The sequence below is a fragment of the Dermochelys coriacea genome, chromosome 1, assembly GCF_009764565.3.
Source record: "Dermochelys coriacea isolate rDerCor1 chromosome 1, rDerCor1.pri.v4, whole genome shotgun sequence".
NCBI classification, from domain to species: domain Eukaryota; kingdom Metazoa; phylum Chordata; order Testudines; family Dermochelyidae; genus Dermochelys; species Dermochelys coriacea.
The window spans coordinates 6,343,032-6,360,079 of NC_050068.2; the positions used below are offsets into that span (position 1 = coordinate 6,343,032).

The 17,048-nt window shown below is 48.5% G+C and overlaps 2 protein-coding genes across 2 annotated transcripts in view; one reads left to right on the forward strand and one right to left on the reverse strand.

The window, feature by feature from the left end:
• Positions 1-2,051, reverse strand: part of XNDC1N (XRCC1 N-terminal domain containing 1, N-terminal like) — a 53,878-nt gene extending 51,827 nt beyond the window's left edge. The window contains exons 1-2 of the mRNA XM_043503937.1: positions 1,881-2,051; positions 1,029-1,173 (exon numbers count right to left, since the gene is read on the reverse strand). The gene's annotated coding sequence lies outside the window, so the exon portion shown is untranslated. The remainder of the gene's footprint in view (positions 1-1,028; positions 1,174-1,880) is intronic.
• A 397-nt stretch (positions 2,052-2,448) lies between these two features.
• The window catches only part of RNF121 (ring finger protein 121), a 45,737-nt gene continuing 31,137 nt past the window's right edge, over positions 2,449-17,048 (forward strand). The window contains exons 1-3 of the mRNA XM_038401849.2: positions 2,449-2,568; positions 14,383-14,420; positions 14,962-15,103. Coding sequence (XP_038257777.1) covers positions 2,512-2,568; positions 14,383-14,420; positions 14,962-15,103 — 237 coding nt within the window. The 5' untranslated portion in view covers positions 2,449-2,511. The remainder of the gene's footprint in view (positions 2,569-14,382; positions 14,421-14,961; positions 15,104-17,048) is intronic.

Below are 17,048 nucleotides of genomic sequence, written 5' to 3' on the forward strand. Positions count from 1 at the left end.
CATGGAGCAGGCAACAGCACTGTGCTCCCCCACACAGGGCAAGGTCTGTGCCATGGCCACCCTGCATTTTACACACACACACACACACTCACTCACTCACTCACTCACTCTCTCTGCTGTGCCCCTTCTTCCCCCCCGCGACAAGCCCCCGAGACAGCTGTGCCTGCTCTAGCCCCCAGTGACCGAGCAACAACCATCACTCCCCAATCCCCCACCGACTGTCCTCCTTGCCCCGAGACGGTGCTGCAGCCCCCCCAAACAGCTGTGTGCCTGCCACCCCACAGTCCCCTCCCCCACACAAACCCCATAGCCCATGTCCCCCACCCCCTTGCAGACCATAAAAAGCCTCCCCCCACCAGTGCACTGTGCGCCACCATCAGAAATACACCAACACCACCAAGAAAGAAAGACCACCCCAGCTGAAGCTTTTTATGAAAAGCGCACGTGCACACACACGCACGCACACACACACAGCCCCACCGACGCACCACTGGTGCAGCCATAATACCACCGGCCACTCAAAAGCCCCCCCGTCATGGTGCACCACACCACCAGAAATGCCCCAAGAGTCACTGACCAACAATGGTGGCAGTGCTATTCCAATCCCACCCCCACAGCCCCCAGGCCCACCCTGGCCCTGTCAAGGGGGGGGGAGGGATAACTCAGTGGTTTGAGCATTGGCCTGCTAAACCCAGGGTTGTGAGTTCAAACCCTGAGGGGGCCATTTAGGGATGTGGGGCAAAAATTGGGGATTGGTCCTGCTTTGAGCAGGGGGTTGGACTAGATGATCTCCTGAGGTCCCTTCCAACCCTGAGATTCTATGACATATAATTCCCAATTCCCGCCCACACCAGAGTTTGACACCCAATGACCCCTGCCCGGCCATTCCCCTGTCCTTCACACACACACACCCCGACAGCCCTCCCCGAGCTGGTGCAGGAGGTGCAACACCACCAAGATGCACCAACAGAAAGACCTATCGCAGCTGAGCTTCTAATCATAAATTCTGCCGAGCCGCGGGCACTTACTGTGGGGTACGCTCGGCGGGACTCATCTTCTTTTCTTTTTCAAGCCTAGCAGCGGTGCGCTGATCCGTGGCGGAGCCAGCCAGTCCGGCAAGAGTGAAGTGCCAGTCGCTGGTTGGGGTGGGGATGGTGGTGACGTCCACCAGCACTGATGGTGAAAAAATAAATGAAAACCAAAACCAAACCCCTCAAGCAACCAGTGCAGAACCAGCAGCCAATCACAGACAGCTGCTGCTCCAGCCTGGCCCTGCCAGCTTGCTGCTATCGGTGCCCCCCCAACCCAACCACCCTCCCATACCATTGGGGGGGGGATTGGCACACCGCAAGGCCAGGGAGCCAGAGCCAGCAGCAAACACCCCCCCCCACTCACCCCAACCCAACCGCACCCCCCCAACCCAAACCAACCACCCTCCCATAGCAGTGGGGGGGGGATTGGCACACTGCAGGGCCAGGGAGCCAGAGCCAGCAGCAAACACAGCCCCCAACTCACCCCAACCCAACCGCACCCCCCCAACCCAAACCAACCACCCTCCCATACCATTGGGGGGGGGGGATTGGCACACCGCAGGGCCAGGGAGCCAGAGCCAGCAGCAAACACCCCCCCCCACTCACCCCAACCCAACCGCACCCCCCCAACCCAAACCAACCACCCTCCCATACCATTGGGGGGGGACTGGCACACCGCAGGGCCAGGGAGCCAGGGCCAGCAGCAAACACCCCGCCCCGAGCCAGGGGCACCCACCAGCGGCCCGCAAACACACAATCCCCCGCCCCGCTTTGGCCAATCAGAGCGGCAGCTCCGCCTCAGGCAGGGGGCTAGGACTGGGGAAGCCGCTATCTCCCGCCAAAACCCACCTGACCTTTGACCCTCCCGCGGGGAGCCGCGCTCTGGCCCCGCCAGGGCTATTTGTAAATATTGTAGCTGTGTCTCTCTCGCCCCACAACGATTGGGCTAATTAGAGTTACGCTCCCATAATTATTATGCTTTTTTCCTCTCTCGGAGGGGGCCCCCCCCCGCAGGATGGGTTAAAGGTCAGGCGGCGCACGGGGCATGCCGGGATTTGTAGTCTTTCCGGAGCGCCTCGTCACCTCCAGGGTGCCCACTGAGAGGCGGGACAAGAGTAGGGAGCGATTCCCAAGTTTGGCACCCCAGAAAAAAACGTAAATTGAAGTTAGTGGAGAGGACGTTTTATCTTTACGGCGTGACATCAGAGAACCACTGTGTTCTCTGATTCGGGAGGCGTCCCGGCAATGTATGATTTTTTTTAAACGATTTTGCGTTTCTTTCTGGTCGTTGTAAATGTCGGATGACCCCCTCACTCTGTGACAGCTCTCCGGCCGTCCGGAAGCCGTCCCGCCCCTCCATTCTCTGATTGGCTATTGGCGGATCGTCTTGCTCGCTGATTGGCGGACGTTAGGCCAGCGTGGCCGGTGATTGGCGGGCCGGGGGGAAGTAGCTGGCCGGCTCGTGGGCAGGCGGAGTAAAATGGCGGCGGTGCTGGAGGTAGAGATAGGCGGCCCCGTCGAGCGGGACGTGGAGGAGGTGAGGGCGGCCTGAGGCGGGGGCGCGCGCGCGCACTTTGCGGAGGCTCCTCGTGCTGCGGCTGGGGGCACCGCGGGCTGTTGGGGGGCGGAGGGGTCTGAGGTGTGTGGGGCGCTGAGGACGGGTCACCCCAGGGCTGTGAGGGGCGAGCAGCGGGTGATGGGGCGCTGGGGGGGAAGAGTTGGGGCGATGGGAGGGGCTGTGGAGTTGGGTGGAACTGGGGGGGTGGGGGAGGGAGGGGACGTGGTGGGGGGGCTGTGGAGTTGGGTGGAACTGGGGGGGTGGGGGAGGGAGGGGATGTGGTGGGGGGCTGTGGAGTTGGGTGGAACTGGGGGGGTGGGGGAGGGAGGGGACGTGGTGGGGGGCTGTGGAGTTGGGTGGAACTGGGGGGGTGGGGGAGGGAGGGGACGTGGTGGGGGGGCTGTGGAGTTGGGTGGAACTGGGGGGGTGGGGGAGGGAGGGGACGTGGTGGGGGGGCTGTGGAGTTGGGTGGAACTGGGGGGGTGGGGGAGGGAGGGGACGTGGTGGGGGGCTGTGGAGTTGGGTGGAACTGGGGGGGGTGGGGGAGGGAGGGGACGTGGTGGGGGGCTGTGGAGTTGGGTGGAACTGAGGGGGGGGTGGGGGAGGGAGGGGACGTGGTGGGGGGCTGTGGAGTTGGGTGGAACTGAGGAGGGGTGGGGGAGGGAGGGGACGTGGTGGGGGGGCTGTGGAGTTGGGTGGAACTGAGGAGGGGTGGGGGAGGGAGGGGACGTGGTGGGGGGGCTGTGGAGTTGGGTGGAACTGAGGAGGGGTGGGGGAGGGAGGGGACGTGGTGGGGGGGGCTGTGGAGTTGGGTGGAACTGAGGGGGGGTGGGGGAGGGAGGGGACGTGGTGGGGGGCTGTGGAGTTGGGTGGAACTGAGGAGGGGTGGGGGAGGGAGGGGACGTGGTGGGGGGGCTGTGGAGTTGGGTGGAACTGGGGGGGTGGGGGAGGGAGGGGACGTGGTGGGGGGGCTGTGGAGTTGGGTGGAACTGGGGGGGTGGGGGAGGGAGGGGACGTGGTGGGGGGGCTGTGGAGTTGGGTGGAACTGGGGGGTGATGGAGGGAAGGGATGTGGGGGGGTGACTTGGAGGTGCTGGGAGCTTAGGGCAGCTTGGGTAGGGAACATGGTGGAACGTGGGTCTGGGTTTCTCGGGGGGTGCATCGCAGGGCTCTGTGCCAGGCATGGGGGTGGAGGGAGCTAAAGGCTCTGTGAGGGAGGAGCCAGGCAGTCAAAGTGTGACTGACCCCTTGAACACCAGGGTGTAGGGGTTGGGGGTACTAGGGGAAGCGGGTGAGCGGCTCAGACCAGGGTCTCTGGGACCTGTGGAGGGAGGTTGGGGCTCTCAGTGTGGGAGCAGCCAGGATATGGCTCTCAAATGGTTTCAAGGCCTCAGCATGTGCTGGCAGGTGCTGTTAGTCGCAGTGCTTTGCTGCCCCAAGACTCAGACCGTTAAAACCTGGCTCAGTGAAGAGAGGCATTAGAAATGATGGCTTGATCTGTGTAACATCATGTACAGTGTTTTTATCAGTTACATGATTCACTGCTTCTGAGGTCTGTTACCAAAATGGCTTGGCTGGTCATGCACATCTGTGTGGGACTCATGTATGTGACAGTAACTGGTATACTTGGAAAATATGGGTAGATTTCCAGAGCTGGAAATATTAATTGCTGGCAACAATTTTCTGTACTCTCATACAGTACTTTGAAGGTACAGGCACTATGCCGCACAGGTCTACACAATCAGGTAGCTATTATTCCCATGTTGTCGCTAGAGAAATTGACGCACAGCAAGGTTAGAGGATTGGCACCAGATCGTACAGTGCTAGCATTAGAACTTGGGGATTCCTATCTTCTAGATTGCTGCATTGTAAATCATTAGAGCTGGCTGACAGGTGAAGAAGCTATGTTAAGATCAAACTCTTTGATGTGCATTAGCTGGAGATGAGAAAGCAGGTATGCTTCCACTTTCTTCTATAACAGAGAATATAGCCTCAGGAGTAATGATCATTGTATCCACAATCATAATACAGTGCTATCAAAGGGTCAGCTGCTCAGACATTATCTTCCTATCTAGGCTTTTTGCAGCCAACCTCTTACTCTTCCTACCCTATTGCCTTTTTTCAGCTTGTGAGGCAGATCAAAGCCTTTAGTCCTGCTTGACATCTCGCATTACTGCAAGCTATAGCACTCAATACAACTACTTCTTGCCTTAAAACATTGTATATTTACATAATAACTACATATTAGGCCGATGAGTATTGCTAACTGTGCTACCGTCCCTGCATGAGCAGGGTCACAGAGGATCATGGCAACAGTTATTCATGCTTGCATGGGTCAATCCCCTGCCTTGGACCAATTTTTTCTTTAGCACTGAAGAATTTTTGTAATTTGTAGGGTGTGATTTTGGGAGGTGTCATAGTATTTCCGCGGTTTCCAATTGAACTGCGAGCAGAGTGGGACTAAAGGTTTTCTGCACAGGGAATAGCGACAGCTGCAAAATTTGTGCATCCTGTAGCCAATGTTCCCCCTGATTTTTTTACTTCTGTGTGTGGAGTGAATTTTGTTATGTACACCAATATGGAGGTGAGGTGTGGGAGGGGTGGGTTCAAGGGGTTTGGAGTGGGATGGGGGGTTCAAGCTTGAGCAGAAGTTTGGTGTGTGGGGGGGTGCGGGCTCTGGGGTGGGGCCAGGGATGAGGGGTTTGGGATGCAGGAGGGGCCTCAGGGCTAGGGCAGAGGGTTGGGGTGTGAGCTCTGGCGTGGGGCCAGGAATGAAGGATTTGGGTTGTGGGAGGGGGCTCAAGGCTAGGGCAGAGGGTTGGGATGCATGGGGGTGAGGGCCCTGGGGTGGGGCTGGGGATGAGGGGTTTGGGGTGCAGGCTGCCCCAGGGCTGCAGCAGGGAGAGGGGACTCCCCCCAGCTCTCTCTCACCACAGCAGCCCAGGGCTTGGAGAGAGTGCCTCTCCCCGGCTGCAGCAGCTCCAGGGCTGGGGAAGAGGTGCCTCTTCCTGCTGCGCACTTATGTAGCCCTTGATAGCCTGCTGCGCAGCTTAGCGGGAACTTAGCCTGTAGTCATGATGCTCCTTGAAACCGAGAAGAGAGGCAGCCATGCTCTCAGATGTCAAGCATTTCTACATATTGCAAGGAGTATGAATGATGTAGCATGGACGAGAGATGTCTCAGATTGGTAATCTAATTAAAATGGATCAGTTAGTCCTAAATGATCCATGTTTACTGCTCTGTCTGTCATTTGTCATAATTCCATGCATCCATTTGTGTATTAATAAGCCTTGTGCCTTTCACTCAGTGATAGCTTTTTTTCAGTCAAGCTCTCACTCATTTGAGAGTTCAGTGTGCTAGGTGCTGTAAAAACATGTGAAATGACAAATTCCCTCAAAGTTCTCGTTGGACAGACAACGTTGCAAGCACCTAATAAGCTAGTGCTTATTGTCAAGGACAGCATGTCTTGAAGGGAGCATCACTGGAAGACCTGAGGGTACAACATGTCTAAGGGAAAGATTTGAAATGGAGAGGCTTTAGGAGTGGGATGTTGTCACAAGGGTGTGGCAGTCCCATGGGAGAAGACTTGAGAGAGGGTGGTTAGGAGAGGCGTAGGAAAAGGGAGTAAATGGGGAGGAGGGAGAGGGAGTAGAGATGTTGGTAGAGGACGCAGCTATGCAGTGCCTTGAAGGCGAGATGAGGGATTTGAATGACTCTTTGTATGCATCAGGTTTGGACTCTTAAAGCTAGTTATTCCAGCATGAGAAGCATCTGAACTGTATTTTTTAAAGCTTTCTTTTTACATCCGGATAACTTCAGCAATGGGCTCTTCGTGCAAAATAAACTTCTGGGCTGAGTATTTGAGTTTCAAGCAACTGTGCCATCTCAACCTTATCTAATAAGGCCAAGAATAAGACCCACTGTTCTCTATATGCTGGAATCATCTCTTAAGGATTGTGCAGGTCAAATGCACCCGCTTCTACTCCCTTTGCTCATGGCATCTGGTTGATCACACTATATATGGGGCTCTGAAATCATAAGCTCCACAACTTTGACCTGGATAGAAGCAAAATCATCCCCTTGCTAGGGCAGTTCTACCACTGAAAGCAAATTAATCAGGGTAAGCTAGCCTCTAACTGGCATTCCTGCAAGCTGTTCAATTGTTGTTTTTTTACCAGCAGTAGAGTGGAACTCTGGAGATATGAGACTTTTCCTGCATGTGAAAACATGAAAGAAAATCAATTGCAGACTGACCCTTATAACTGAAAACCCTTATTGATCCTTCTGACTCTAAGACATTTGGGTAGCAGTGCCTTAGAAATGTACTGAGAGGGCCAAACAGATCAGCACAAATAGGCATCAGCTTCTGGAAAGGAACATATGAACAATGTGTATGTGAATAATCACTGTCCCTTATGCAGGCAAGAATTTCTCATTGGCTGCCCTTGTCTTGCAAATACTTTATCTAACTGTGGATGGCTTTGTAGTGTAAGCATCAAATCTGAAATTCCTCAATTCCCTCTGAGTTCAAACCCCAGCCAAGTCATCTCAGTCCATTTTCTTTCCAAGGCATACACAATGAATTGATAGCTTTCCATGTGTGGATTTTTCACAGGATACCTCAAATGTCTCAAAAGCCCAGTAGCCCAGTGTCCTTGACCAAAATATCCTGTTCTTTCATTCCTGTTGTGCAGCTTGCCATGTGCCTGGTTGCTACCTTCTAACCCAGAAGTGGCAGCATTTTAATGATAGTGTACGTATAGAGATCTTGTGAGATGCTTTGGGATGTATAGTGTGTCGTTGCTGTGTCAGTGGATCAGTATTGGCTATGTACCTCATTCTGCGTTGAAAAATGTGGCATTAACATTGACTTCTTATACTTCATGCTTTTCTAAGCACTTTCATTCAAGATTTCAGAGTACTTTACAGATACCTACTCAGCCTCTCAACATCCTGAGAGACTGGGAACTTCTTTTCCCCTCTTTACAAATAAGAGGCAAAGTGAAGAACAGATTAAGGGACTTCCCAAAGTCTCACAAGTGTCAGAAGAGCCCTGCAAGGCAATAGGATTGCTGGATGCTCAGCACTTCTGAAAATCAGGCCCAAAGATATCAAGGTTTCACTTTAGGTACCCAAAAATGGACCTGTCTGAAAACATTTGCTACTGTCTGTGGAGGAACTAGGAATATGTGATTGGAATCTAGGCAGCCTGAATCCTGTTCCCTTGCTTTAACCATTAAACATCATTCTCTTCAGGCACTCAACAAATCTGTCATCTTTGGTACATGTAATACTGCAGGAATATTTTTTCTTTTGGAATAGAAGAATCTATAGTTGGATATCTAAACGAGTGGCCACTTGGCCATTCTCAAGATTGGTTTTATTAGATCTTTTTTTTTTAAGCCTAAGAGAAATGTGTAGGATGAATCCTGCGAATATAGTCGTCTTTTTAAAAAGTACTTTTTAAAATCTGATTTAATTGTGGTGCTATAGATTCCGATGTCAGTGTTTTTATTAAAATACCTTTTTCAGTGACATGGTTATTAAAAGTGACCTTCAAAGTACTTCTAAAATACTGACCTTTTTGTCCTTTTTTGCCTTCTAGGTATCATGACCAGGGACAAATGTTTGTGAAATTCAACTTGACCTGTCAATCAGTTAACTCAAATTAGCACAATCCCCAAAACTCTTAGCTAAAGGCTGAGAGGAAGGGTGGTCCTTTGAGTCCCAGGGGACGCAGTCTTAGTTCCCTGCTCTCTCTCAAACTTCTTGTGTAACCTTAGGCAAGTCACTTAGTCTCCCATCTGTACAATGGTGGCACTTATGAGGCATGGAGAGGCTATCTCACAGGAGTGTTGAGAGGTTAAATGTGTCAGATTGTGAGGTGCTTAGATTCTGTGGAATAATAGAAGATGTATAAGTACCTAAAATAGGTAATTAATGTAGAGAGGGCCTCAGTTGCTCCACCTTCGCCATTGTGGTTTTGCTGGCTCTGTACCTTGTCTACAGTGGCAAACTTCTGGGGGGGGGGAGGACTCTTGCGACTATACTACACCTATGCAGCAACAGTGGAGGCAAGGGGCAAGCCACCATCGGCGTTCTAATTGCCATGCTGGCTAGACCTTAGATCAGCTTTTCTCAAACTATGGATCAGGACCCCAAAATGGGTCGCAACCCCATTTTAATGGAGTCACCAGGGCTGGCTTAGACTTGCTGGAGTTGGGGGCTGAAGCCTGAGTCCTGGGGCCGAAGCCCAGGGCTCAGGTTATAGACCCCCCTGCCTGGGGCTGAAGCCCTTGGTCTTTGGCTTTGGCACCCCCAGGTCGACAGAGCTTGAGTGGGCTCAGGCTTCAATCCCCCCTCTGGGGTCATGTAGTAATTCTTGATGTCAGAAGGGGGTTGCGGTGTAATGAAGTTTGAGAAACCCTGCTTAGATGATGCAGGACCTAAAAGGCTGGTGGGTGGGCTATACTTACTCTTCCACAGGTGGAGCTGCAGCAGTTGGAGACCCCCTCAGAATGGCAGTTTTAAGCTCTTTGGTGTAGGAACTCTCTCTCTGTTCTGTTTGTAGAACATCTAGCACAATGGGGTACTAGTCTATGACAGGGGCTGCTAGGTGCTACAGTAATACCAATAATAGAATGGAGACCTAGCCATGGTCTTCCAACCTAGACAGGATCTGAATTTTTCTTTTTTAACATAAAAGGTGGCGGGGGGAACCCGGCAAATGAGATTTTTTTTTTTATTCAGTTCTTCTCTAAACATCCTATAGAAGCAAAAAAGGCCATAATCACCTTTTAAAACTTGCTGTGAGCACCTTTGAGTGAATCCTCTTGCTACCCAAGATCTATCCAAACTGGAGAAAATCCTTATTATACACTCTAATTCCTTTTCCCTTTACTAAGTCTCAAACAAGCTTAACAAGCTTTTGCTAGCTAGGCAAAGCATCATATATTCGGGTGAGGCTGATCGTCTTTCTGAATCAGACAACATATATTTTTTTCCCTAGCATGGGTTAAATTTGTTAAATTACAAGGATAGCTGCATACAGAGAAGAGTTCACCATCTTCATGCAATCTCTTTATTGCCCTCTTATAGCTCAATTTAGTGATGCTCATTGTGTGTTCCAAACAAAAACCTTGAGCAAAGTACTTCCCACTCATCAATAGCTAGCTGAACGTAGTTTATTCAAATTGGTTTGGATTTGTTGAATATTTAGGAGAGAAGCCCTCTTGTTTAAGGATTCAGTGTCTCCACCCCTTCGGTTTAATTCTTAGAAACCTCTTGGTCCATGTTTGTCATCTAAGAAATCCTCCAGGAAAACAGAGAGCATGATTGGATAATCCTAGTACTTCTGAAGGTGAAAGGGAACTTTTGTTTAAGGGGGTCTGTCAAGGTTCCTTCCCCGCTTTGAACTCTAGGGTACAGATGTGGGGACCTGCATGAAAAACCCCCAAACTTATTCTTACCAGCTTAGGTTAAAACTTCCCCAAGGTACAAACTATTTTTCTTTTGTCCCTGGACTTTATTGCTGCCACTACCAAGCATCTAACAAATATAACAGGGAAAGAGCCCACTTGGAAACATCTTCCCACCCCCCCAAAAATCCCCCCAAGCCCTACACCCCCTTTCCTGGGGAAGGCTTGATAAAAATCCTCACCAATTTGCATAGGTGAACACAGACCCAAACCCTTGGATCTTAAGAACAATGAAAAAGCAATCAGGTTCTTAAAAGAAGAATTTTAATTGAAGAAAAAGTAAAAGAATTACCTCTGTAAAATCAGGATGGTAAATACCTTACCGGGTAATCGGATTCAAAACATAGAGAATCCCTTTAGGCAAAACCTTAAGTTACAAAAAGACACAAACAGGAATATACATTCCATTCAGCACAACTTGTTTTATCAGCCATTTAAATAAAACAATCTAATGCATATCTAACTAGATTGCTTATTAACCCTTTACAGGAGTTCTGACCTGCATTCCTGACCTGGTCCCGGAAAAGCAACACACACACAACCCTTTGTTTTCCCCTGCCGCCCCCCCCCTCCAGCTTTGAAAGTATCTTGTCTTCTCATTGGTCGTTTTGGTCAGCTGCCAACGAGGTTGTCTTAGCTTCTTAACCCTTTACAGGTGAAAGGGTTTTTTCCTCTGGCCAGGAGGAATTTAAAGGTGTTTACCCTTCCCTTTATATTTGACAGGGTCTCTTTTCTACATCATAAAGCAACAATGACACAAATCCATTCCTCCTCCTTTCCCCCCCCCCCCTTTGCAGGTTACTTTTCAGGTGTGTAATTTTTAAGTTGCCAAATTCATTTTTTTTTCCCCCAGAGGCGGCTCTCTCCTGCTCAGATGGTACCTATTTACATACAAGGGCTGTCTAGCATTCTCAAACAACTGGTATGCTTATTGTAACATTCCCTTAAAAGCTTCTCTTGTCTAGTCGATGCATGACACTATACGAGAAACTGCTCGTCCCCTCTCCTGTGGGATGATTGCAGATGGGAACCTGAGAAGTTTAGTCTTCAGTAAAAAATTCTTCCATTACAGTGAGGATTAACTTTGAAAAAGCCTAACTATACTAATGGGCAAATCTAATTTTTTTTTTTACCCCCGTTTTTTAAAATACGGCAGGGCCCTCATCCTGCAAACATTAGGTTACCTGAGTAACTTTACACATGGGTAATCTCGTAATACACAGTAGTCTTATTGAATCGGTGTGTCTTGGATCACTGCTTAAGTTGGCACCAATATGTTTGCGAATCTTTCCCATGTGTTCGTGGAATTAGATTGTAAGCTACTGCAGGCAGAGACTGTATTACTGTTTTGAATGCTGAGAAAAATGCATCTGTCAGCACTTAACATTAAAAAAAAAAAAAAGAGGCTACGAAATCAGAGGTCACATTGCTCTATGGACTAATAGCTCATTTCAGTCCTTCCTCGTGTCTGCATAGGATTCTTTCCTATCGCTTATTTTCCAGTTCTCCTCTTCTCTTAAAATTTCTCAAGCAACAGGGTTTCCATCATTAGGGGGATTATACCTCAACCTGTCAAGACAGTCAGTAGGTAAAACCCAATCTACACAATTCTAGCAACAGTGGGAAACTGTACTAAAACTTTCCCAACATAGACACAGTCGGTGGGTTAGGGCACATGGAGTATATGGGCGGGACAGGAGTATATTTGCACCAGCATGGAAGTCCAGTAAGGACACTGAGGTAGAGAAGCTGCCTTGTGCTTGTTAAAGTAACTGTTTTTCCAGTGTTCTGAGGAGAATGTCAGTAATTTCTACACCAGCAAAATTTAAGCAACTTGAAGCTGAGTCAGGCTAGGAATAGCAGCCTTATTCTTTGGTGCTTCTCCCACTCACAGTGAGTTGGGAATAGGTTATCTGCCATACTGAATTTCTTGACTCTGGCTTTATCAGATCCTTACTGTTTAAACTGAATTCTGCTGTAACTAAAAGTCCTGTGGTTTCCATGATTCCAGAAAATAGTATCCAATAGTCAGGAACGAGTAGCATTGAGAGTTGCACAGATCTGAATACATCTGTTCAGCTCCTGTACTAAATCTTCATCACCTGCTCAGTCTCTTAAGGAAACCTAAACCTTAAATAAAAATTTTCTTATGGTGGTATGTTGCATTTACCAAAGGGCTTTCCAAAGCCTTCGGGGACTAAATCCTTGTAATTCCACCGTTCTGGGGTAGAACACAGCAGCTCTTTAACAGTGCGCAGGCACACTGTGCAACAACCTAGGGCAAAGAAGAAATGAAAACCCTATCAGCAGAAACTACAGGGGAACCAGAATTTTAGCCAAGATGGAATTTAATCAAGACACTGGGACTCAAGTCCCTGTTTGATAGAGGGTCAGTGAGATCTTTAATGGTCACAAGTAGTTGAACACTCAGTTCTTTATCTTGTTTGACAGCAGGTTTTATTGAGGGAAGCCAGCGGTATTGCACAGACACGAATCTAAGTGCTGCATGTGAAAAGATTAAAGGGTAAAAGTTAAATCTGAACTTGGAATGTTAATCATCTAATCTTGTGGTGGAACAAAGAGGAGTTGTATGTTCATTTTTTATACCGTTTGCACTTGGGAAATGCATGCTGTGTCCCTGACGCGTCCTGTCTTCAAACTGAGCTGCTGTGGCTCCACACATTGGTGATATGTTTCATATGTACGTCACTCGGAACAAGCTCACCTGGCTGTTTACAGATGCTGTGATGTGAGGAAAAGCCAAGTGCCAATACAAATATCACATTGACTCCCTGACTTCAATAGTGTGCTGTCATGTACTCCAACAGCTGGCATGTCTAAATAGTTGCATGGCTGTCAGTTGGTCTGGGCCCCAGGCAACTTGCTTTTGTTGGTTTTAACTGTTTGTAATATAAATACTATTAAGAATGAGCTGAGATGAAGTCGGATCTATGGGATTTCATTAATCACATCCAAACTGACTGTTGGCCTTCCATGTCATTGTTTGTGTTACCATAGGGGGAAAATATGCCCTCTGACCAAGTGTAACTACATGAGGAGGAGATTTCTAGTTGAAGCAGACTCTCTAATCTAGCAAACAAAAGCATAAGGAGATCCAGTGGCTGGAAACTGAAACCAGGCAAATTCAGACTAGAAATAAGGCTATTTTAAAAAAAAAAAAAAAAAAAAAAAAAATTTAGGGTAATTAACCATTAGAACAATTTATCAAGGGATGTGGTAGATTCACAATCCCCTGATGTCTAACTCAAGATTCAGAGTAGCAGCCGTGTTAGTCTGTGTTCGCAAAAAGAAAAGGAGTACTTGTGGCACCTTAGAGACTAACAAATTTATCTGAGCATAAGCTTTCGTGAGCTACAGCTCACTTCTGTATTTTCCACCAAATGCATCCGATGAAGTGAGCTGTAGCTCACGAAAGCTTATGCTCAGATAAATTTTGTTAGTCTCTAAGGTGCCACAAGTACTCCTTTTCTTTTAACTCAAGATTGAATGTTTCCCAAAACATGGTCAGGAATGATGGGTTTTGTTGCAGGAATTTCTGGGTGAAATTCTGCGACTTTTATGTTATGTAGGAGTTCAGAATGAATGATTCTGTTGGTCCCGTCTGACCCGTAAACCTATGAAGCAGGGGTCTGAATCATCTACTTCCTTGGGGTTACTAGGCTGTACCTGAAATTGCAGTCACTGCTCAGAAGAAACTATTCTAAATTGTGTATCTAGGTGAGATGTCAAGATGCATATTTCACTCCATATTGGAGTGTGGTACTGTACATTAGATACCCAAGTGATCTAACAATTGTGAGGAGTGGGGCAAAGATTCTTTAGAACTTCCAGAAGTGCCCAGAGTATAGGGCAGAGGTGGAAGTCCTAGGTTGCTAGCAGCTAATGTTGGGAGGATGATTGCTATGGTGACAACTAGTCAAGATGACTAGAACATGGGTTTGTGGTTTCTTCCTCTGAACCTCTTACTTGATTCTAAGAAGCACTCTCTGACCATGATTCCCTGGGATCTTTAATGACAGCCTTGCAATTAACATAATACTCTTGCATTGCCTTCAGCCCTAGGCAGAGTTATAACGTGATTACCGTGGGGCGTGTACTAAGTGCTGGCTTCCTTGTCGGTTATAATCTTAAATTGCTTGTGACAGCATTTAGCCAGGGACAGTTCCTCTTACACAGAAAAGAGTTTGTTGTTGTTTTTTTTTTCAACTGGTATGTAAACAAAGTATTGCAACGATCTTCTCTAGGCTTCAGCTGCCACTCTTGGACTTCAGTAACTGATTGCTTTTCCTCCCTAGGTTGATCTATCACGACTGTCCCCTGAGGAGAGATGGAGGTGAGTGGTGCATTGCAGTGGACGTGGGAGAGGTGAACCTATGCAAATGAGGTGTGAGTCGGGGCTACTATCTGCTTCGTTGAGTAGAAGGGAGAGGGATGCCTCTTTCTATGCAAAATTGTAGTGAAAGGACATTTCATCTGTTTTGTTTTTGGCACTTTATATTTCAGTTCATATGCTCAGGCCTCTCCCTCTAGCCATGATGGCAGGGAGTCTCTTCAGCCACTAATGCTGCACTAGTCAACTGCAAGATTGTAGGTACAAGACGTACAATCTGCTTCTCCTTGCTCCCAAAGGCTGACAGCACCAAGAAGACACTTGAAACTTCATCTGTCCTGTCTGCACAGAGCTTGAGCCAAAGAATGCCTGGCTTTATAGCTCTAGAATCTGTGTGAGCCAGACCAGATTTGTGTTCCTCTGCCTTTGCTATCTTGAGTGTAGCAGCATCTTCCTGCAACCCTACCATGCTGCTCTATATACCAGGTTCTTGCTGATCCCAGCCTGTTCACTCCAGACTTAACTTGCCTTGTTCTCATTTCAGGGTCGAGCATGCTCGGATGCACGCCAAGCACCGTGGCCACGAGGCCATGCATGCCGAAATGGTCCTCATCCTCATTGCCACGCTAGTGGTTGCACAGCTCCTCTTGGTACAGTGGAAACAGAGACATCCTCGCTCCTACAATGTAAGCATTTCCCACCCTGTTTCATCCGCCCTCTGGCTGCAGGTGCTGAATGAAGCTGACAATTAGCTATATACACAGTTGTATTAATGTCATTCTCTGACTGCCTTATGATGTTGAAATACCCATTTGCCTTCCCTGTCCAACAGTGCGCATTGGAACTCTATGAGAACCATAGTTAGGTTACAAAATACAATTGTCTTATCAGTGTAGCATGTGTCAGGGGTTCTCAACCTTTTTCTTTCTGAGCCCCCCCCCTTCCTCCTCAACATGCTATAAAACCTCCATGGCCCACCTGTGTGTCAGCTGATTTTCCGCATATAAAAGCTAGGGCCGGAGTTAGGGAATAGTAAAAAGGGCAATTGCTTGGGACCCCACACCACAGGGGCCCCCTGCAAAGCTAAGTTGCTCAGGCTTTGGCTTCAGCGCCGGGTGGCTGGGCTCAGGGCCCCGGACTTCAGCCCCATGTAGTGGGACTTCAGCTTTCTGCCCTGGGCCCCAGTGAGTCTGACTCCGGCTGCTTGATGGGCCCCCTGAAACCTGCTCATAGCCCCCAGGTGGACCCCGGACCCCTGGCTGAGAACCACTGGCATATGTAACTCTTTGCTAGTAAGGAGTTATATCAAGTTGTGTTCGCCCTTAAGGAGGCAATGGAACAAATAGATCTGCCCCCTGGTGTTACTCGGAACAATGTAAATGGAAGTTGGATTTCACCATTGTTGTTACTCAGAATAATGCACACTGTTTGAGTGGAAGCTGGATTTCATGGCCGCCGACCTCATTTGCCATTTGAATGCTCACAATGCTTGTCCGATCACTCGGTTTGCAGAATCCTCTCAAGCCTGTTGGTCACTCTGTCACCATTGATTTTGCTATCCTGGTGCATCAGACTGTAAATCAGGGAATATTGTTCCATTCAAGAACAACGGGATTATCCACACCCTCCGTTCTTCCGAGCCTCATGATGCCAATTAACAGTGCCAGACAACGGCTTGTTTCTTACATGTCGGTTTTGCAAACAATTCCATTTACACTGCAAAATCTTTATGCTGGGAAAAAGAAAAGGAGTACTTGTGGCACCTTAGAGACTAACAAATTTATTAGAGCATAAGCTTTCGTGAGCTACAGCTCACTTCATCGGATGCATTTGGTGGAAAAAACAGAGGGGAGATTCTATGCTGGGAAAAGGGTCTGTACAGAATACCTGGATCTTATTGTGTACATCTGTTTAGTATCCGCTTTGAGGGATGTATGGCCCTCTTACAAAACCTGATTGGGCAAGAATTGAGCAGATATGCTTCTTCTAGCAGAGTTGGGCAAACCCCAGTCGCTCACTTACAATGTTATGATGAGTTCGCCCTCTGGTTTAAACCTTCCCCACAATCTGTCCCATCTCCCACCTCACTCGACCCACTGAAAAAATGTTGGGTAACTGATGGATGTGGTCACAGAAACCCCCTGGGGGCTGCCACCTGATGTGCCAGAACTAATCCTGCCCCTGCCTGCCCTGTCAGCCTGGGCCTCCAGCACCCTGCCTGGTTGTGCCAGACACGCTTGCTGGCCACAAACCCAGACCCAGGTCTGAACCACCTCCCACAGACTGCAGGCTTAACTGAAAGCAGCTTAAGAAGTGTTCCTATCTCTAACCCTCAGATGCCCAACTCCCAATGGGGATCCAAACCCCAAATAAATCCGTTTTACCCTATGTAAAGCTTGTACAGGGTAAACTCATAAATTGTTTGCCCTCTATAACACTGTAGAGAGATCTGCACAGCTGTTCCCCCTCTTCTCCCCCCCCCTTCCCCTGGTATTAATACATACTCTGGGTTAAAAAGTAAAAAGTGATTTTATTCAATACAGAAAGTAGGATTTAAGTGGTTCCAAGTAGTAACAAATGGAACAAAGTGAATTTCCATGCAAAATAAAATAAAATAGACCACACAAATCT